This window comes from Bacillus rossius (genome assembly GCF_032445375.1).
Source record: "Bacillus rossius redtenbacheri isolate Brsri chromosome 9 unlocalized genomic scaffold, Brsri_v3 Brsri_v3_scf9_1, whole genome shotgun sequence".
NCBI lineage: Eukaryota > Metazoa > Arthropoda > Insecta > Phasmatodea > Bacillidae > Bacillus > Bacillus rossius.
Window position 1 is genome coordinate 3,892,166 of NW_026962012.1, and position 23,066 is coordinate 3,915,231.

General features: G+C 36.2%; 2 protein-coding genes and 1 long non-coding RNA gene across 3 annotated transcripts in view; 1 reads left to right on the forward strand and 2 right to left on the reverse strand.

Annotated features, from left to right (window-relative positions):
* Positions 1-670: 670 nt before the first annotated feature.
* Positions 671-23,066, reverse strand: part of LOC134542605 (synaptic vesicle membrane protein VAT-1 homolog) — a 98,040-nt gene continuing 75,644 nt past the window's right edge. Inside the window, exons 5-7 of the mRNA XM_063386984.1 lie at positions 16,504-16,761; positions 11,254-11,501; positions 671-7,319 (exon numbers count right to left, since the gene is read on the reverse strand). Coding sequence (XP_063243054.1) covers positions 7,230-7,319; positions 11,254-11,501; positions 16,504-16,761 — 596 coding nt within the window. The 3' untranslated portion in view covers positions 671-7,229. The remainder of the gene's footprint in view (positions 7,320-11,253; positions 11,502-16,503; positions 16,762-23,066) is intronic.
* LOC134542604 (uncharacterized) lies at positions 18,318-21,353 on the forward strand. Its single transcript, XM_063386983.1, has 2 exons — positions 18,318-18,616; positions 20,295-21,353. Exons 1-2 carry the CDS (start codon positions 18,318-18,320, stop codon positions 21,208-21,210), a joined length of 1,215 nt encoding a protein of 404 aa, XP_063243053.1. The 3' UTR covers positions 21,211-21,353.
* LOC134542606 (uncharacterized) lies at positions 18,732-23,015 on the reverse strand. The gene is made up of 3 exons (XR_010076827.1): positions 21,790-23,015; positions 19,752-19,911; positions 18,732-19,464 (listed from the first exon to the last, which is right to left on the reverse strand). It is a non-coding gene; the product is annotated as an uncharacterized LOC134542606 (long non-coding RNA).

Here is a 23,066-nt window from a genome sequence, read left to right on the forward strand (position 1 = left end):
TGTGCGAAGGCTTGTTTTGCTAAACAAAAAATTGTAAATTGTTTTGTTTGTTCACAGTAGTGACATTTTGTTGAGTTTTGAGAAGGCCTTATGTTTTTTTAATACATTAATTTTCATCCTCTGGGTTAATTTTTGTAGGATCTAAAACTAGTGATGTCTAATTGTTAAAACGTTAACTACAATATCTTTCTTTTATATGTACATAAATTAAAAGTTTAAAACAGTTTCTACAATTTGTATAAGTGTTGAATTTTTTCTGAAAGCTGTTTAACTTCCAAGTATTTGCTAAATGTGTGTGGCTTTAAATAAACCTCTTTAATTCATAATTCAAGTGAAATTCTCTGTATGTTAATAAAAATCTCCTATCAGTTGTTCAGTATAGGAATCGAGAATCGATAGGGAATAGAGAATCAATAGAGAATCGAGAATTGGGTATTGAGAATTGATATATTGGAATCGTCCCATCCCTATTTAACATAATTCCAACAACTTCATGACTGAAATATGATTACCCATTCCTCATTCATCCTACCCCAAGAAAGGTTACACAGGCTCTTTAGTACCATAAATCACTTTATTGTAAACAATATCACTTAAATAGAGAATTTGAAGGCATTTATTCTGAAAGAACATAATAGATGCTACAACTCCAGAAATGAGACAAACACCATTCTGACAAAATGAATCACATACTTTTTATTCAATAGTTGCAAATTACATTCTTAGTTAAAGAAAAAACTTATAGACATTGCATATTAGGAAAGTAAAAATAAAAAGAAGTCATTCAGTACTCACCAATGATGTTTTAACATTTAACCTGGTAACGAGGAATTTCATGTGTCCCACGTGATGTAAATACACTTATAATACAAAAATCGGACACAAAATTCAATGCAGAATTCTTAAAAATAATGGCAAGCGTGATAAAATATACACAATTTGTGTTTTCATTTACATCTCTGGAGCGAATTACACGTAGTTTCCCCACCTGCCACTAGAATTCACTGCCAGAGCAGATACAGTAACTCAAATCATTCAATTTGTAGAGCAAAATTTTTTTAAATATAATGAATTGGCTTGATAAAAGCGAAAATGAGAAATAATATTTAACCCCAATTTTGGACCTGATTTTTGACATGGAATTTTATTAAAATTTTGTCCGTCTTGTTGAAATTCATCAAACAGTCAATTCTATAAAGTTTCTTTTCGTCTTTGTGAACTTTTTTTTTGCATTATCCGCCACAGATGGCAGCACCTGGTTGTTAAACATAAAATTTATTTAATTAATTTATCTGTTTCAATAAGCCTGTACTTTCAACATTTACCCCTACTATTTTACTTTGTACAGTCAAATTACTGCAAAACCTAACGTGAATTTAGATTTTGAATATTACAGGATTTTACAGGACTTTTAAATTCTACAAACAGGATTTGGAATCAGATTTTGTTGGCAGGTCTGCTACATATTACATCCAAAACTCTCCCTGAAACCTAAAATTATTCCACGATGATATTTTATAGCATTAACACTCACAAAATGTTTACCTGTTCATTCAATCATTAATTAAATATCTTGTCAGATGTAAACAAATGTAGCTAGATTCTGTAGTGGTCTAATACTAAAATATTTTTAATGAAATATGCATCCGAACTTCTTACACGTTATTTTAAGTTATCATTAGTATTTACAAGCAGCACACATTCAATTTCTCTTAAATTAACGTAGAGGTTTTATTAACCAGCTTGGTATTTTGAAAAATCGTACCCCATCTTGATTTAGGAAGCCTTAAGGCTCTGATCTGGCGGTCAGATTCCTGCCAGCATTCTTTACTTAAAATTTAGGACACCTTTAAGAAGGCAGGTTGCAGGTTGGTTCTTGCAGAGTATTTGAGGCTACCTTTTTAATTTCAGGGACCCTAACAAGAAAAAAAAAAGATTTCTGCATATGGCTGTATGCCTATGTGTGGTCAAAAACTTGAAAGGTTATTCTTGTTTGTGTGTCCTTGCTTTTTTTTTAATCTTATTGATATTTATTTTGTTTCTGAGACACAAAAGTGAGTTCTCCTAATTTTTTTCATTATCACAAACATAGCAAGATACCTGGCATTGGTTTTATTATATACAGTAGAACCCTGTTATAATGTTCCTGCATATAATGTTTTCCTGCTTAGCTTATAATGTCATATTTTTAAAGTCCCAATATTTCCCCCATAAGGACAATGTATTTATTTCCTGCATATAACGTTCATAAATAGTGTAATTTCCTGCTTATAATGTTTGCTTTCTAACATTCAATAAATGGAAAAAAAAATGTTTTAAAACCAAATTATTCCAACACTTATGATCAAAAGTTTCCTTTATGTATGTTTATGTTTACAATCATTGCCATTTGCCATACAATACACGAAGTTTGTTAAAATACAATTTTATGCAATATACTGAAGGTACACAATGTTCATAGTTATGTGTCAGTTGGCACCCTCAGTCAACTCTTCTCTTCCTTGCCATTCCAATGGGTATTCAGATTCACGTACATAGTCCTACGATATTTAAATTGCCAACCATTGAGCGAGGGCATTACTAAAAGTGTTTTCTATTGCTTACAAATAATTTTTTTTTTCATTCATATGTAGGAATCCCAAAATTAAACATTTTCAGGTGGTGAAGGAGTAGACGTTCTCACTCTTAATGTTGTCATCATGAATCGTGAGATAATTTTACAAAAAATGTGGCAGTGTATCTTTAAAAACAAAATTTTGCCAGGGAACAAGACGAAGTTGAAAAATTGTTGGCTTGTTTCAGAAAATTCATGTATCAAGTATACTATCTTTGGTTTTAACATTAAAGTTGTTTACATAGCTTGGTGAGTCCATTGGTACAAAGCTCGAACACTGTTAAGTGCTAAATTGAGATTTCCTGCTTATAACGTTTTCCTGCTTATAATGTTTTTTTCTTGTGCTCCCTTGAAAAACATTATAACAGGGCTCTACTGTACTCATTTTGGCAATATGACTAGGCTGTTTTAAAATGTAAAGCGCATAACAAACTACCTACATACACACTTACTAAAAGCCTCTGTCAGTGTGTAGGTCATTTGTTATGTTAAGGTGATAAAGAAGTTTCACTCGTGAGCAGTAAATTTTAAGTGATAAACACAAACACACTGAAAAATTTGACGTTTGTGACCTTTCCTGAGTGTGTATGAAATTGCAACTCCCCCCCCCCCCCCCCCCCCCCCCCTTTTCACTCTTTTCAAATTGGGGGTGTTTTGTTGACAAAAACATAGCAATTCCACATTCATGCAGGATTTGTTTTACCTATTCGGCTTGTGTGTGTCACTTAGTAGCATGCAAGTACTTTTCACATCTTATTAACTCTCATGCTAATGTAATGGCTGTGAGCTGTTCAACCAATATGGACTATAAACAATATGGACTATATACCGTGTTTTCTCGCATAATCATCGTACATTTTATTCTAAAATCAAGTTTGAAAAGTAGGGGTATGATGATTATACGATAAAAAAAAATTGTTAGATAAAGTTATTTATGAAAACAAAACCCATTCATGGACAGTACGTTTATTTAAAAAGTGAAGTTTAAAAGAGCATGCCAAACAATTTAATTAATAGTCGTGCAACAAAAACCTTTCTTTGACTATAAATAGAAAAAACCAAAACTGTGACGCAAACGCAAGCCACTTGAATCTGTGACGTGAACTAATGTGTAACAATTGTCGTAGTACACACTTGCCACGAAAGAATGCGAGCCATCAAATGTAGTTAACTCGGCACTTGACAGAGAGCGCACATTGCATGCAATTGGCGAGATATCGATATTCGACTACGTGTGCGTGCTCTATATGGGAAGCAACATAACCAAACACGAATGATGCCAACTAGCGCTTTCTACATTATTTTAAATGGTACATCACAATGACGCAAACGAACAGATAAAGGTCGAAACGTTTGAAAACGTCTTTAAAAGAAAATTTACACGTCAGACAACTTAGTATTTTTGTTAATTAAATAAGTAATTGGTAATGTCTGAATAAATATTACATTTCTACTTTAAAATACATAGTTTTTTATGGAAAAGATACCTACACAAAGCGCTTGGCATCTAATAGCGGGACCAAAAACAACATGCGACGTTTACGCAAGAAGTTTTTTTGTCCCAATTTTGACGGCCTAAAATATAGGTGCGACGATTATGCAATAAAAGAGGGTATGTTACTTTGCATATGTATTTCATAATTTTTGTGTTAAATTGACTAAAATATTCAGTTACTCAATTTTGTGTTGTAAATTTACTTATTTTATTAAGGTATGAGACACTATTTGATCTATAAATACTAAACTAACAGTTACATTTTTGTTATTCTATCATGATTAAAAATATAACACTTATAAAGTGAATGGTGGTAATGCATTTTCAGATAGGCTATCTTCTTGAATTAACTACATATGTAAGGCTTGGTCTCATACCGAGTTGAATATTTAATTTTGGGAGCGTTCAAGTATTACGTAACGAATTTGGGGGGGAGGGGGGTCTTTTAAAACGTTACGATGCGTTACAGGGGAGGGAGGGGGTTTGACCTACGCGTTAAGTCTTTTTTTTTTTTTTGAACCCTTCAGAACGGTCGCGTAGAGACAGATTCTTTCACACATTTTTTAAAAAAAATTTTTCTCAAAATTTCAAATGTAATGATAACTTAAATTTTTTTTTACCTTTACAAAATTGCTTCTGCTTGTTGCTTTACAGGATTAGTGAATAATGTTTTTTTAACTCCAATAAAGTAGTTAAAACAAAAAAATACCGCTATTCGGATGGCTTCGTTATACTTTGGTTGTCAACGTAGACTCCAATCGCCATATTAGAAATTATATAGGTATTGATATTCAAAATACACTGTTTTCTATGTGTGACATTTTCTCTCATCACAACAGTAATGTTGTGGTATGAAAGACGATTGGTCTGAAAGGTTAATAAAAAAACTAGTAAATTAAAATCTCCCAAATTGGCAACCCTTTTCGTTTATTTTTTACGGGGGATTCCCGATTGAATTGTTCGTATTTTGTTCTCCCAAGATGGCAACCCTTTTAGTTTATGGGCTCCAAGCACTCGACCGACTGTATGAAAATTGACAACTACGATGTTTCGGCGGAATATAGAAACCCTGAAGATAGCTTGCAGGATCCAGCAGAACCTAATATGGCGTGGTATAGCGCTCACGTCCGTGAATCGCAATATTTTTTGCAAGTTATTAAATGCGTGGATGAATCCTGCTGTTCCCGCTTGAGGAGTGCATTAAAATCTGTCTTTCCAGAAACTTTCCTGCCGCCACCCTGCCCAATCCTTCAAACCGCAAACAAGCTCGTGGTACCTAGTCACATAGACAAAGGATCATGCAAGTTTTCGCCACTTCTTGTGAGGTTGTCTGTTGAACTGTCGCCTCCTCTAGAAGGGTTTAAGCAGATGCCTTACGATTTATTTTGCCCATCAGTACAATCCGACCTAAAGAACCGAGTATGTTCAACCTGTGGGATTTATTTTACATCCCACAAGAGTGAGCAAATGCACAATCGTTACATGCATGGCAAGACTGCCCAATACCTTCGTGAAAGTCGAGTACGGCCACAGCGACTTGCTGCAAAAAGGGCAAATGAGCTTCTCTGCATTGTGCATTGCTGTGAAACATCGTCTGAGGATGCCGATTGGCTCGACGAAGACGAAGTTGATGCAAGCGGGTTAACAATTCCGGAACCCTCTTCGTCTGCTCTCCGGATGCCAGTAATGAAAGAATCTGAGTGGCTGGCAAACCCATGGACAGAGGAGCAGTAAAACTCCAATTTAATTGTTTTTTTTTTACAATCTACTTATTTTAATTATGGCTAATTTTATTTTAAATGTTTTTCGTTTTCGTTCGATCGTATTCTTAAATACTATTATATTTTGACAAATATATTTTATTTCACGTTAGTTTTATGTTTGTAATTGCATTGCCAAAGGTAAAAATAATTATTAGAAATAAAATTTGTTATTTGATTTTAATAGCTTTATTAGTAAAACGCTAAAATAGGAGAATGAATGAGAAGAACAATGGCGGATAAAGCAAAAAGTGAGTAAGGACAGAGCCAAGTCAGGAAAACGACGTAATTCAATGTATGATTGCTAAATGTATGATTGAGTAGTAAAAATTTATTAGGACAAAAAAATAACATTAGAAAGCTCTTGCTTTTAAAAGCAAGACACATCAAATGTTAAATAACATTAACGCGATTAAAACAATAACAAAGGTATTTTAGTGACTTATTCCGGTACGTTACGCCACATAATTGTGACTTTGAGGTAAAAATGGTCACTTGGGGTTACGTAACTTTTACTAGGGGGGAGGGAGGGTACAGAAAAACGTTACGGCGCGTTACATGGGGGGGAGGGGGGGTCAAAAATATCAAAAAATTGCGTTACGTAATACTTGAACGCTCCCTTTGTCATTTCTATTATTTAGGGATTTTCCTGTAAGCTGATTTCATAGCTCTTTACATTTGTTGTCGGGTCACAATTTTTATCACCAGATATCTACTTAACGTTATTTAGTTATGGAAGGTAATGCAAGCGATTTAAAATCTAATATCTATTGAGAAAATTTTAGACTCAACACATTGTACAGGAAAGCTGTTGTACCATGGGGAAAACCCTCAAATAATAATAACAAGGAAATTAAATAGCAAATTTGGCATGCATAACTAAGCATTATGGAAGGTAAAAGAATTTTTTTTTTGACAAAGGCTGCTAGAGTTTACGTATGCTGCATTGACCATGTTCAATAAGCATGTCACAGCTATGGTTGGTGATGTTCACAGTTTACCAGGAATTTGCAAGGAATGGACTGGCTAGAGTGAGGTTCTAAGGCTTTTAATATTGGGAGCATGAACCAATTCTGCATTATCTTGAGGGAATATTAGTATTTATTTAAGAGACATCTGTTGTAACACAGTTGTGTTGAGTAATTATTTTGTCATTGAAATCAGTTAGTTTTGTGAATTTCAAACTACAAACATAAAATTCTATAACTTGAATTCTTAGAAATACATAATGTATTTCTTAGAATAAGTCATTTTACAGCATAAAAAGATTGTGTCAAAATATAATTAGTGGGTAAAAAATTATGCTAATCACTTATTTTTTTAGAAAAAAAAATGTTAGCTAGATTTGCCACTAATAACACTATTGTGGTTTTGGTTTTTCATCATTGATGGTAAGGAGAACTTTGCCAACATTTCTTCTTTCTGCCAAGACTTTAGTTGCTTCCACAACCTAAAACATATGAAAATTTTTTTAAAAATTATGCTTTTGTTTCTTGATATTCATTGTTTTTTTAAAAATTCTTCTCTGAATCCCAGAAAGAAATTTAAAATTAATTAGGACATTTTTGTCTAAAGTAATTAAGCTGTCCATAAATTATTTTGACAGCATTACACAGGCCAACAATAATTTTGATGCTGGGGTATTTGGAGCTGATTTCATTTGAATTTTGCGCCCCGAATTCAAATATGGCATTGGTTTTTGCTTAGGAGGTCAATTTATAAGATGTAGCATTTAAGGGAAATATAAGTTTTATATCATTTTACGTTAAATCCCATGAATCAAATCAAAAAATTAAACATGAAATTCTTATTAATAAATGACAGAAATATTATATTATAAAATATTATTAGTATATACTAATATCCTGGAACAGTCCCTTTTTAAACTTCAGCAATAATCTGCCATCATGTGCGTATCCCATCATCCTTGATAGTGGTCCTCCATAATTTTAATATCTTTATGAAATCTTTCACCTTGTTCCTCACTGCTGGCTCCTAAATTTTTGGGAAAAAGGTCCAGGTGGCTGTGTAAATAGTGCACCTTAATACTATGTTGCACCCAAGGGATTTGAAATTTTTAAGCATATTGTTTACCAGTTCAACATGGTTTTCTGCTTTTTGTTGGTCCAGAAAATTTTCGACAACTGCAACAAATGAAGACCAGAATTTCGCTCAGCATCATTCATGGAATTTATGAAAGTTCGGTCCTTAATGAATTTTCTTTATTTCTGGCCTGTTAAATAATCCTGCTCTAATTTTTTCCTCACTCAAGTGAGACATTTTTCCCCCTATAAATGCAAAGCATGATCCGTCCTTATCAAGAGCTTTTACAAACTGCTTCATAAGGCCCAGATTGATATGTAGTGGAGGAAAAACTATTTTCTCTCATTCAAGGCCACTCTTGTCTAACCCAATGGTGTGTTGTGTCTCTGCTATCCCAGAGGCACAAGAAACAAGGATATTTGTTGTGGCCACTTTGCTGTCCGAGCAGAAATTTTACCATTTTTAAGTTCACACAAATCACCCATTGATGTTCATGATATTTTATCTTCTCCAAGACCAAAGCTGTGGTGCTATATCTTTCTTTCATTGTCGTTGATTGAGCAATTGGTATTGAACCATATTCGTTCCCATTGTGTTAGACGAACACATTTCAAGCTTCGCTTTGAGCTATTGTTGCGTGTGCTCCGCGGGCGCCGGTTCCGGTTGCCCCGACCGAGAACATTCTGCCATGTTTGATACTAGCAGTTCGCAGAGTATAAAAGGGGGCCCATATTGCGGTGAAGGTGGAGACTCGTCGCGACCGCCAGCGACACCAGCCGGAGGCCCTGCTGGCCGTGGCTGCGGAAGGAAGCTACACCGTCAACACGTCTCGCCGGCCTGCCGTCACGCTGCCCGTCGGAAGAAGCTACCACTTGGTAAAGTACTGTTTCGTCGTAGACACTTATAGACCAAGTGGGTAGAAAACTTAGAGTGAGAAGAGGGGCAGTGGTGACGGAGGCAAGGCTTGGAGACGGCGGTGTGAGCTGTGAGTTCCGAGGAGAGACTTGACTACCGACTGGACATACAACGCTTAGGTGCGAAGCCCGGCAGTGACACCCGAAGAATAATCCCAGTGCCCACACCGACGAGCATTTGTCGCGCTAAGATAGTTTGCGCAGATAGTCACTGGTAATCCATGCATCGACTTGCCCGCAGAAATACGTGTCGACAAGAGTCGACGAGGTGTTAAAGTAATTATTAGAGGTCTGCGTACCTACGTAAATACATGCTATATGTATTAGTCACCTAGAGTATGAATAGTGGTATTTTAGTTAATTATGTTTGCTAATTTGTTCATTGACAGAGGTCAACAATATATTTTCTTTTACAGTCTGGGAATTTATGTACGTTGTAACTTAGCTTTTCTTTTGACGGTGTACCCAGCGCCAAGCGGCATGCCAAGTATGAGAGCACGGGCAATTGTAAAGTTGATTTGTTAAGCTGCATTCACGTGTCTCATAATTGTTAAACGTTTCTGTTCGCAGACGTTCGAATCAGAGCCACGCCGCAAATATCAACTGTTTACGTTTTCGTCATTAATGTTGTAATGAATAATTTCTTGTATAATCAGTAATAAATGTATTCAGTTGTAATAGCTTTTGATGACTTTTCGCCACACTCTGTTCCCTTCCTACTCCTTGTTCCCCTCGTGTGTTTAACACGAGAGGCTACACTATCAATAAATAAGCACCAATCATCAGGAAAAATTCAGGAAGACTCATTTTTTCCAGGACTCCTCTAAAATCGTGACAGAATACAAGATTTTCTTCTTGAGAGAAGAATGGTAGCAGACCCTTCTCTCTATGGTAAAAAGTCATTTTGGTTCCTTGTTCCAGTAATTTTTTTTCCTTCAACCTGGAAGCCAGTTATTTTAGAAGCTTCTTTTGACAGGTTAAGATCTCTGACGAGGTAATTTAACTCATCCTGGTTGAAACGTTGAGGAATTGACATCCCCTCATAATCACTGTTACTTTCATTATAGTATCAGAAGGGTGGTTATAGGGACAACACTCATCCTCAGAAAGCTCTGGAAACTGATGAAATGCTGGGATTGGTACTTCCTCTGAGTGGGGGACCAGGTGTCTTGCAGAGACTTAATCAGGATTAGTCCACTTGCTTCAGTTGTTTCGATTGATTCCAGTAATATTTACTAGACAGAAATAACAATCATCGATGTGGTTTTTTGGGTGATCTCCAAACCATAGGTACGCTGAATTTCACACTTTTTCTTTTCCCGCTAGTCCACTAGTGTAAAAATGTTCTGTACAAGTTTTACAAACTTGATGCAGTGCCCAGGATTTATCCTGATCACTGAGCTTAACACCAAAGTATCCATGATAAGCTCTCTTTACAAGGTCACTAACAGTTTTTCTGTTATATTTTAATGTGTATTCTCTGCAAATGTAGCAAAACACATCAGGATGATTTACACAACCTTTTTCTACTGGAACTTAATTTTTTTTATCAAATTCGAACTATCCTGCACGCCTAAAACTCACAAATTGACCTCAAATTTAGTTGAAACATTGAAATGAAAAATGGGATTCCCATCCTGGGGTATCAGTGACAAAGTGGGGATTCCCAGGCTGGGGTATTCCTGTAACGAAGTGGCTTGAGTCAAGCAGGCCGTTTTACTTCCTTTTTCACACTTATCTCAAAAAGTAGAGCTGATAGAAAAGACTAATTTCATATTTAGATTCAGCACCCCAAATATAGCTGAAATCAGCCCAAATCCTAGGCACCAAAAATCTTTTCTTTTCGGCCTGTGTAAATAGTTCAAAAGAATTATGTTCAACTTTGGGGAGAAAAATTGAAGGTCTGCCATAGTAGACTAGGAAAGTGACTACAGGTCACGAAAGTCATAAAATAAGTGAAGAAACTGGATTACTGGCCACAAAAAAAGGTTCCAAAATTAACAGGAACTTTGCAGGAAGTTATGTAAATTTGATTTCCAGCAGTCTTTTGCTAACTGGTATTTCAAATTTTTACTGCTCGCTTCAGTTTATAGTCACAATTAAAATATAATTTGTTGGACACACTAGTCTGGTGGAAATTACCTTGGAAAATATATCTTTCTGAATTTTAGTAGATCTATTTGGTATCTTGTTTGATTTTGCTTCTTAATTATAAAAATGACTGAAATGTAAAAATGTTGTAAAGAAATATTATTAAAAGGTACTGAAATAGTCCAGGAATTGGTTCACAAGTTATTTGTAGGCACAGAAAAAAAAATCTCCACCTAAATGGTGCCCACCAGAACTCTCTGTTTCAAGTCCATCAATAGAATATTTCTTTCTTAAAAGTACAGTAAGTGTCAGGTACTTGGCACACGATAGACCTACCTTGTCTAACGGCCACTGGGAGTCTATTTTCGGGCGTATCTTCCCTTGCTGGTAGAGTTCGAACAGATGCTTGACGGCCTGGCGGACTCTCACCGGGTCCTTCTCCACGAGCTGGCCCAGGTGCAAGCCGGCCGCGACACGGTTCTTCATGATGAGGTCGGTCGGGCTGACGTTCTTGGTCGTCCACCACGCCTTCAGCATCGACCACAGGCTCAACTTCTGGTCGTTGGTGATCATGCTGCTTGATCCTGTACCACCAATGACACTGCACTTACACTTCTGATTTCATACGAAAATTAAAAATAAAGGCCTCAGGAATTCAGGAACGCAACCTCGGGCTGGCAACCAGGGCAAAAATTTATTTAACTGTTAGGGTTGTGCAATTAATAAACTATTCACATTTGGAGGTTGAATATCGAAAGTTAAAACTGAAATTATTTTAGGGATGGCGCAACCAAATTTTAGATTCTACGAATCCATCAAAGCCATGAGATTCGAGCGTTCACAAGATTCAACATAGGATTCGTATCAAGACTTGTTCATAAATAAAATCTTATCAAGATTCTTTCATAACTAAAATATCTCGTGGCATTGAGGATATATTTGTACAAGAAAGCTTATGATTAGCATGACCACTGCATACTACAGGAAAGCAAAACATAAATTTTTTCATCGTGAAAATTAGCAGTAAATATTATTTTTCTTTTGGTAAACAAAAATCCCTGCCAACAGTGAATCACTAACATAACACTATTAAAAAAATAGTGTAGTGTGAAATACTTACAAAAAAAAACTTTAGATTTTTGTCTTATCAAGCAAAATATCAGCTTTGTAGAAATACAAAGCTTTACCCCAAATACTATTTCCTGTGTGCTGATCGAAGCCATTTCTGAATTAATCATGTAGTATGTCATAAGATGTGTGTAACAACCCAGATTACAGCCTTCCCTATGCAATCCAGGTTAGATGTAAAAAATTTTTCCTTTTAAAATTATTGTAAATGTAATTCTCCGTGTTTATCGTTTTTATTTTTAAAAGACATAAGTTTATTTTTAAAGTTTTTTTTTTTTGCGGTCTTCTTTGTGTGGGAAGCAGGGCCGGATTTAGGGGAGGACAACCGGGGCGAAAGCCCCGGGGCCTCCACAAACGGAGGGCCCCCACAAACGGAAGGTTCCGTTCATTAACACTAAAATTTAATTTCATATAATTCTTGTCTCCGATTATATTTATGTATGTTTTTTAAATACTAAGAGAATCTACTTGATTTCACAATTTATTATTTATTGGAAAACTCGACTGAAAAAAATTGTTCATTTTATTTGGAAAATAATTTGGGGCCAGGGGGCCTCCGCTCCTCTGTTGCCCCGAGGCCTCCAGACCTCCAGACCTCTAAATCAGGCCCTGGTGGGAAGGCATGCTGACGTAATTCTCCTTCGTTTTTTCCACGACCGAGGCTTTGTTTCACATGCTAGGCGTGTGAGTCACAGTCACGGGAGTGTGAAAGAGAGATAAAATTGCTGCGTCGTGGGAACAGAAGTAAGAATTTCGTGGAAGTTTCTGTTGCTATGCGCTGTGATTGGCTGAGAATTACACTGCCCGCACAAAGGGAAGGAAGGCTGTAAAGTCAGTCATTGTCCGAGCACCGTGCCGAGTGGTTGTTGTTCAAGCGCTGGGCCAAGCAGGCCGTGGTCGGGCGATGGCTCCGGGTTTTATTCTTTTCTGGATGTACAGTTTAATTTTTTTTAGTGTTCTTTTGTGCGAAATATTTTGTGATTTTTACATGAATTAAAACAACATTGCGTATAAATTAATTCGTGACCTGCTACCAACCTGTATGTACACTCATCACCTAATTTTGAGCTAGCCGGAGGTGGTGAGTGGTGACATGTGTACCACAAGCGACAAATTTTAATCTCTCGAATGTATTTTTTCTGCTGCAGCATGAATCGATAGTATTGATGAATGACCAACAATAAAAAGTTGTTCTTTGTGCTGTGTGTGGCTTTGTTATTTAATGAAATAGCGGGATGGCTTTATTTACAAGAGAGACTACCTCATATTTTATATTTCTACCTGGATTTTTGCAACTTTTTTTCTAATGTGTGTCATGACATCTAAAAAATGAAGTAGAGTGAAAATATATTTCCCTGAAAATGTTCAAAAAAGTGTAAGATATAATTCAGAATTAACCAATTTCCTCATTTTTTTACACTTAGCATTTTAGTAATTTTATTGTTTAGGCTAATAAATAATATATCATGGTACAAAAAAAAATTTTATATTGTAATATTGTGTTAATTTAATCCATCCATCCATCAAAATTTGGTACTTTTGTACTTTGGATGGATGGAAGGATGAAATCATAACCCCAAAATGCCTGCAAGATTTTTGCATGTCAAGTATTTTTCTATTTGAATGCTATGAAGTTTGTTTAATTGTTAATTGCTTCCGTGTTTTTTTTAAACTTACAACTGAACACATTTTAAAGTTTTTTTTTTTTTTTTTTAAGTGTTTCGTCATAAAGAGTAATTAATTACGCACAGTAACTCTGACCCAAGTATTACAGCTAGCCAGGGATGGTTGCTGGACAAATGGAAAAAACCGCATGAAGTGCGTCAACTCACAATCACTGGAGAAAGCTTGTCAGGTGATGTTGAAGCAGTACAAAAATTTAAAAAAGAGTTTGAAGACTTTATTAAAATGGATGAACTGACTGCAGATTAAGTTTACAATGCCGATGAAACCCGGTTTATGTTACCAGAAGTTGCAGAGTTAAACGCTAGTTTCAAAATTGTGAGATTCAGCGAAAGGGTATAAAAAAAGAAAGCACCTCACCATAATGGCTTTCAGTAATGCATCTGGAAAGCACAAAATTCCTCTCCTTAAAATAGGGAAGTCTAAAAAAACAACTGTGCATTGAAAAATGTGAAATGAGACTCATTGCCTTTCGTTTACAATGCTTGGATGGTTAGTGACATTTTAAAACAATGGTTTCTCAAGAATTTTTTGCAGTCTGTAAAAAAGTATTTAAAGAACTGTGGTCTTCCAACAAGGCAGTTTTGTTGTTTGATGCGCCTTCGCATCCGTCTGTCAATGAACTAATCAAAGATGACATGTCTGTGAAGTTTTTACCACGTACTGTAACTTCTCTCATTCAACTGATGGACCAAGGAGTTCTAAAAAAAAATAATAAAAAAGTGTACAAAAGACAAATGTTAAGTTCAACTGGTAGAGGATGAAGAGGAACATGGTGTTGTAGAGGTGCTGAAATCTTTTAACAAGAAGACTGTTATTTATATGATTGCGGAAGTTTGGGAACAGGTTGGAAGAGAAACTTTTATAAATTCATGGAAAATGTCGTGTCGAGGTGTGTATGACTTGCCAGAAAACAAGATCAAAGAAGAATAAAAACAAGGGTGAAAGAAGATTTTATAGACATTTTTAAAAATATTTAAGGCAGTTCCGATGTTGATGAAGAAGACATTGACAATGGGGGAGGTTATAGAGCGAACACAGAGGAAGAAATTATTGCATCATGCAGTGTTACAGAAAATGAAAATGAAGAGGATTCAGACAGTGTTGAACCAGCTGTTGTTATGACCCATGCAGAAGCAGTAGCAAACATAGATAAATTGATGGTTTATTCAAAGAGTCAAGCCGAAACATTGCTAAATGAGCTTATAATGCTAAAGCGATGTGAAATTGTGCTGCTCGTAAGCGATACACAAAATTGAGGCAGCAAAACTCACTGCATTGTTTACTACCGACTAGTTTGTGCCTATATTGTTTAGTGTAAATACATATTATGCGTTTTTAGGTGAAAGTGTGCCGAAAATAATTTTTAAACTCCTTTAAAAATGTTTTTGGTAAGTATATAAACGTTCTTTTTTATAGTATTTTGCTTCAGCCTCTGGATAACTTGGTTTTTTATTAACTTGGATTGGCTTCAGTTGATCTGGTTTAACGATGTTATACTGCATAAACTGTCTTTCTCGAAAATGGCTCTTTTTGGATAAAATTCCCAGAATAGCCTTTTTTGGAGGTGAGAAATTGTTCTACCTAGGTCCAATTGTAGGAAAAAACATTTTTAATATAAAAAAAATGTAAATGCATTAATAAAAAAATATTACATCATGAGATATGTATACATGGAGTTAGGAATTGTCAGGAGATTGCATTGACATAGTGGAAGTCACTTCCTACTGCACCATTTTCATGTGTTGCAACACCAAAAATAAATATTGTGGAAATGGAGCTCGACCATGCCTGATGATGGCTAACAAGTACGAATCAGAATTTCCATCGTTAAACACAGTCACTTCCATAAAATACAAACTTTTGGACCTGTTCCCACAATGAAAACACTGCACTTCGCTTGATGTTTTGGGTGTGTCTCAAACATGTAAGGGCAAAAAGCTGCTTCACCCAGAATTCATGTAGTACTGCATAGCATTGTGCTTCATTTAACAAACACATCAGTGAGCTAATACTGCACTATAAAGATAATATTATGAATGAGTGAGCAAGGCTGTTGAGAAGATATTCCCCAAGCCAGGATGAGTTTAGAGATTTTTCTAATGCGTTGGTTTACCATGATAGGACAGAAATTTCATTTCTGTTGTTAATAGAATTCATAGGAAACTTAATGAGTTATGTGCTGTGGACAGATCACATTTACAGATATGGCCACATTTAGATTTTTTTTCTAACTGTGGGGTTTGAAAATTTGTACATTATGTAATGGGGAGAGGGCCTGACAAAATTACTTACCCATCTCAATGGCCCTGTGAGTCAGTGTTCATCGAACCTTCCTTCTTACTACCTTTTATAACTGAACTAGCTTTTACCTGAGCTTCGCTCGCATTGAAGCTATTAAAATAAGTATCAGAGATCATAACAATAGAAATGAATCAATAAAATATATTTCTCTGTAACAACCACACATAATTTGGAATTTTGAATTTTGACCGTCGATAATACAGTGCAACGGTAATACAGTACTCAGGGTTGGAACTTCATAACTGAAATGCTAGATGGCGTTAAAATCTTGAGATTTTTTGACAAACATTTTTTTATCTTTCGTAAATATAAAGTATCCTATGTTACTTCTAATACCTCCAAGAAAATGTGTACAAAGTTTCATGATGATCGGTTAAGTAGTTTTCGCGTGAAAGCCTAACAAACAAACTTACATTCCCATTTATAATATTAGGTAGGGATAGGGATAGGAACGCGCGCACGGCGGGTTACCGATGAGGACGACCCTGCCCAGGGGCTTGAGCAGGTCCTGGCTGACGGTGAAGTTGGAGCTGCCCACGCTGTCGACCACCACGTCCACGCCGTCGGGGCTGAGCTCGCGCAGCTCCTGGGCGTAGCTGTCCCTCAGCAGCGTGTGGGTCACGCCGTTGGCGTGCGCCGCCTCGTGCTTCTGGGCGGACGCCGTCCCGAACACTGTCACCCCCGGCCCCACGGAGAGGGCCAGCTGCGTGGCGGCCCAGCCGACGCCGCCTGTCGCGTCACACTCACTCACTGCTCCACCAGTAAACCACAGAGACAAGTCCCGCCAATCCAAAATTGTTGGGGCCGAGACCTGTTTCGATTACCACATTTTTGGATTAGTCAAAGCAGTATATACGTCCTTATAAGCATTAAGTTGTAACGTAACAGAGCCTACAACACTTTTCAAAGCACGAAATTACTGAAAATGTGGATTACTGAGAACAATAAATCATAAAAAAAAAATATTTAAAATACAGAAAATTCAAGTTTTTTTTAAAAAATAGTTTTGACCCTTAACTCTCTCAGATTAGCGGGTTTCGGACTAGCAGGAATCTACTGTAGTTGCAAATTATGTCAATGTGCGTCCAACATCTCTCATGCTGTGAAATGCATCTTGTCCATTGTGCATAGCCGGAGGATCCCTAGCAGGCTGAAGACACATGAAATGCCTTTTCCCACTGCTGACTCCGATCACTTCAGTACTGCGGCATGTGGCAGCATTTCACAGTGCCAGGGGAACTGCGACATCACGCAGAGATGTAGCAAGGCCGAATACGTAGTATCCATCAAAATTATGTGATTGGTAGGGACAAGATTCTATAGTCGTATTTTTAAGCCAATTCTGTTTTTTTAAACTGGAGATTCTGGAGTTGTTTTTATAAATTATTTTATTCATAAAGATAAGAGTGCTGTTCAATAAATGGCTGAAATATTTCTTAATACTTACTTCACCAAAATAGTTAAAACTATGTTTACGCTTGGTAATCCAGCTAAATTGCTAATCTGGCATGACAGGGGTCCAGAACTTTTTGGATTAAAGACTTTTTACTGCATGTAGTGGCAGCTCTAATCTTTTCGGAGCCCTGGGCCACTTACTTTAATTGTGGGACTCTTATATTTTGGAGAGAGGCCTTATTGAGAATGATGAGGAGGGGGGGGGGGGGGGGGGGGGGGGGTTGTTATGAAACAGCCCCAGAGATAAAAAGTTCAGAAAATAAACTCTTTAAAACAGCATTTTTAAGTCAGTTTGAAACTTAAATTTTGACAATTGTATTTTGATTATTTTTCTTATGAAATTTAGATAGGTAATCTTAAAATTCAAATAAATTATGTTCACATTATAAAATGAATAGGGATGTACAATTTAATGACAAACATTTGCGGCAATAATAAAAGGGCTGGCACAGGGTCTTGCTAACTGCGGGACCCTGGGCAGTCGCCTTGCTTGCCCTGCCCTGGAGCCGCCCCTGACTGTATGAAACTCCCAGTAAACATTCTTGATGCACAAATGGAACCTGCATTGCACCATTATCTACCTTATAACCTATAGTCTCATATCTACCTAATGCACAACATGAAGACTGTGTTCTGTGCCTAGAGGTGAGTAAAGCATTAGACCCACATATCATTTTGCCTCACTAACGTGAATACTCTCCTAGTTAGGTGAACCCCTAAAGCTACGTTTTCCAAGGACCACGCATGCGCGATGCGTCATGCGTGATCGCCGCATGCGTGATCACTGACCTGGGTCTGTTTTGTTAGAACGCGGGAAACAAGTCTGCGCGATGGAAGCAGCGATCTCTGCCGTCTTGTTGGAGGAAGATGCTGATGATGATTTATTGCTCTCATGCTTCCTAGAAGATGACAGCGATATATTTAGAAGGAGAGAAGACGAGGGATGTTATAGTGTGTTGATATTACGTCACTTAATTGATAACGAAACTAAATTTAGAGAATATTTCAGAGTGTCGACTGAGATATTTGATACAATATTAGGCTTTGTTAAAGAAGACATCACGAGATTGCAGTGCAACAGAGTCAAAAGGCCAATATCTGCTGAACAGAAGTTATGTCTTACTCTCAGGTAAACAAATTTAACTAAGCCTCTTTAATGTAATGTTTTTCTTTTTAATGTTTAATATTTATATACACAAAGTACTTAAACGAAAACAAAATATAAAAATATTTACTTAATTATATTGAAATTATAGGTTTAATAAAAATTTAAATGTCCATGTACTGATGAATTTCCTAAAATGTCTCTGACTATGCATTCATCTACTCACAGAACTAATACTGGTTATTTTCTAAATTAGTCTCACGAAGTCACTTTCTTCCACATTAGCATCGTTACCACTAGAATTACAGCTATCTGTTGAATGAATCAAGCTATTACTGCCAGTAGATTCACAAATTTGGGTGGGATCTATGACAGAGACAGGAAAACCGCTGCCAATATCCACATGTTGATAACATTGTTGGTGATTAGGATTAGTCTGGTTCTGATGCTCCATCAACGATCTCAGTTCCATCTGAGACACAACTTGGCACACTTTTAATCTAGTTTCCGCAATGAGGTGTGGGGGGAATTGCTTAACAGTTTCAGACATGCTCTGGAAGAATATGTCTATCGGATGTTGCGAACGATCTTGGCCGCGGTTTTCAAGTAGATCTTTTAATATTTTCCCTCTTTCTTCACGACCTTTTCTTATTTCATCTAACATTTTTTCTTTTACTGTAATTTTTCTTTTTTTAATGGAGCTGTTTAACAATTCTGAAGAACTTGTTTGCTCGCTAGGCCAATTTGTAGATTCTTGAGCGCTTTCTTCTTCTTGAAATTGGTTGCACTCTTCAGAGGGACAGTCATCCACCATTTCTTGTGTTTCTTGATTATTTTCAATTATTTCATTTATGTTGATGCTTGATTTTGATCTGAAAAAAAAAAATTAAATCAACAGTGCCATCAGCTATGCTATGTTGACACACACGCGTGCGTGAGTAGTTTGATCTGGTGTATTTGGGTTTACACAAACTTTTTTTTGATAAATTCATAAGAAGTTCTTTCAACTAATAAATATATATTTCATTTGAAACCTACCAAAAAAATTGCAACAGCTCCAATAATTTCAATAAAGAATATATAATTTTTAATAAACATTCAACAATTATTATATTGTTTATACAAATTTTATTTAATACATAAGGTAAAGAGTACTTACGCTCTTTCTTTGTAGGTTTCATCAAGGAATTTCAGGCTTTCTGTGTTGTATTTCGATTTTGAAAATGCCGGTGAACCTGTCTTCGACCCAGTTTTCAGTTTCTTGTTGCTTTTTCTGTAGGAGTCGCGAATGGTTCTCCATCTCGTTTTGCAGTCTTCTGCTGTAAAATTCAAAAATCTGTGTAAATAAATGATCAAACTTTTTCTTAAACATATTTCGTGAGGTTTTTATGAGCAGCAAAAAATTAAAAAACGTCAACCTAAGTGCTATAAGAGTCGTGAGTTAGGGTACTGGTATTGTTCACGTCCTTAGGTTTATTGGGTTTTTACGATTCCCCAAAAAGGCCTCCAAAATAAAATAAAATATGTTTAAATAGCTAATGTTTTTACACACAGATATACATCTCACAGATTTACTCTTCTAGTCTAAGGTGACGGGATCACTAAGTTAATAGTGGCCTCGAACTTTCTGGGTACCGACTCGTTGCCAAGATAGCCTGAAGCAGTTAAAATAAATAACTACATATATTTTTTTCTCTTTTAGGTTTATGGCCACGGGAGAGAGTTTTCGTTCACTGGCGTTTCAATTCAGAATATGCCCTAGCTGGGTAAGTATTATTATAAAAGAGACATTGCAATCTATTTGTTCAAAAATGTTGAATTCTTCAATACCATCACCTGACCAAGATGTTTTAAAACGTTCTTCCATTGGTTTTCATCGCAAATGGAACTATCCCAACTGCTGTGGGTCGATAGATGGAAAACATATCCGAATAATCAAACCTGAACATTCTGGATCTCTGTTTTATAATTACAAAGACTATTTCTCAGTTGTGTTACTTGCGCTTGTAGACGACAACTACAAGTTTTTAGCAATAGATGTTGGTTCCTATGGAAAAGAAGGTGATGCAGGCATATTTGCTAAATCTGTCTTAGGACAAAGACTTTCAGAAGGAACATTCAGATTTCCTGAACCAGCTATACTTCCTGGAACTGACACTCTAATGCCACACGTTATTTTGGGTGATGAAGCTTTTCAGCTGACTTCCTCAGTAATGCGTCCTTACCCAAGGGCACAATCTAAATGTGATGAAGAAAAAGCAATATATAATTATCGCCATTGTAGAGCTAGACGTACGTGTGAAAACGCTTTTGGAATACTTTGCCAATATTTTAGAGTATTTTTCACTGCCATCGCCATCAAGCCTGACACAGTGGATCTTCTGGTCATCGCATCATGCATAATACATAATCATCTAAGATCTGCAAGAATTCCATGCCCGGGTGAAGAAGAGGACCGAAATGTGTGTCTCCCTACTGAAAATATGATACCCATGGCAAGACAAGGACGTAATTCTACTCATCTTGCGTATAGCATACGAGACAAATTTAAAAATTACTTTTGCAGCCAAGAAGGACAAGTAAGCTGGCAATTATATCATGTGAGGAAAACAAGTTAAAAAGTATTTTTCACGTGAAGAAAGGGTAAATGCAAATGTTATTCTTTTCTTTAAAAAAAAATATATTCTCTTTGTGCTATAGTAATGCTGTGTATTTTTGTATTTGAGTGTAAAATTTGTAAATATAATATGTCAAAATAGATAATTTATTAGCAAATGTGCCATTATCCTTAGTATTGACATAAAATTAAGTAACTATAAATAGGAAAACATATGATTATAAACTTCAAAAAACATAATTTTTGTTGTGCATTTAGAAGAATAAGACATAATATTATCAAACTTAAAAAAAGATAGAAAACAATTTATTGTGATAACTTGCCCTAGGCTCACCTACTACTTCAAAATGGAACATATTTTATTTCCACATTTCCTGGTGCACACCGACGTAAATTATTTTTGGTTTAGTTTAAACACTGCATAAAATATTTTTTAAACTTGGCCTATTTTTAAATAAGTAACAACTATATAGAACCGTAAGATGTTTTTTTAATGCAGTAAGAAAATTTTTTAAGACCACGTTTTATGAGCCATAGTATTTATTTTATTATTAACACAGATATTAAACTCTCTACTTACCACCTTTGTTTAAAGAAGCTGCAATTTCCTTCCACACATTTTCTCGAACAATACTGTCTTTGTACTTGCAGTGATGCAAATCATATAACACACGATGCTCCCTTACTAAATCAATCAATTTCTCGTCCTGTTCTGCAGTAAAACTCTTTGACTCCAGATAAATCGCATGCGTGATCACGCTGAAGTCGGGGGCCAGGCAACTGCTGCGCGATGCCCATCCGCGACACGCAGCCGCGGCGAGCGGGAAACCCCCGCTTGCGCGGCCTTGGAAATCATCCCCGTTTCAACACACAGGTTCAAGTGCTGCGTGGTCACGCAGTGACGCATCACGCATCGCGCATCGCGCATGCGTGGTCCTTGGAAAACGTAGCTTAAGATGTTATCACCTTTTGTGAAGTGCTTAAGTTTCCCAAAGTGATTAAGGCTTATATGTAGGGCACTGAAATTTTCGCGAACCGCGAAATAAAGCGAAATAACGCGAAATGTTAGCAATTTTAATTAAAACACGAAATTACACACAAAAAACCCTTTTCGCGAAATTGACCCGAAATCTGCTTACTTGTACACGATTTTTTGACTGGAAAGGTCAATTAAATTAATAACAACATAGACAACATTTAATAATCAGTACAGATTCCTAAACACAAATTTCCCACCTAAAGACTACTTTATTAACCACTTTTCATCTTCGTTCATGTATCAAAACAAACATAATGGCTTCGGTACCAACTGTATAAATACGACTTTTGCGAGACGTTTTTTGAGTTCGAAAGTATCGATTCAAGAATCGAGTTGTATACTTCGCTATCACGTTTACGCTTAAAATCATAGTTTTCTTCCTGTATTTCATCAGTTTAACATTTCCATACGACTCGGTCCCATTTACGGTTTATTTAATATGAGAATCGATACCTTAAAATGAAATTACCGCCTGCGAAAAATGTTTTGTAAAACGTGTGAGTTAATCTCTGGCTGCACAGATTACTACTACGGCCATGTCACGAGGAGAATAAGAACAAAGGCAAGTCTATGTTATTGTTTACATAGATCGTGACGCTTTCGTATGAAAGATATTTTTTGTAAATGTAAGCCTTGTATGCTCAAAAAGCCTAAAGTAGTGACTGTTTTCGATCGTGCACTCGAATTTTAAAGTGAAGGCGGTAAATATGTAGTTAAGCGGTATTTGCGAAAAAAATGTTAAAAATCCGAAAATACTTTTATTATATGCTCTTTAACTTCCTCTTTTCATTAAACCCGGCGGGGATAAGAAATTTCAA

Excerpts from the sequence above, each read along its gene's own strand:
- LOC134542604 (XM_063386983.1), top strand. The coding sequence starts at position 18,318 with ATGGAAGCAGCGATCTCTGCCGTCTTGTTGGAGGAAGATGCTGATGAT. Across the intron at positions 18,617-20,294 it reads AAGTTATGTCTTACTCTCAG|GTTTATGGCCACGGGAGAGA; the intron begins GTAAACAAATTT and ends TTTCTCTTTTAG.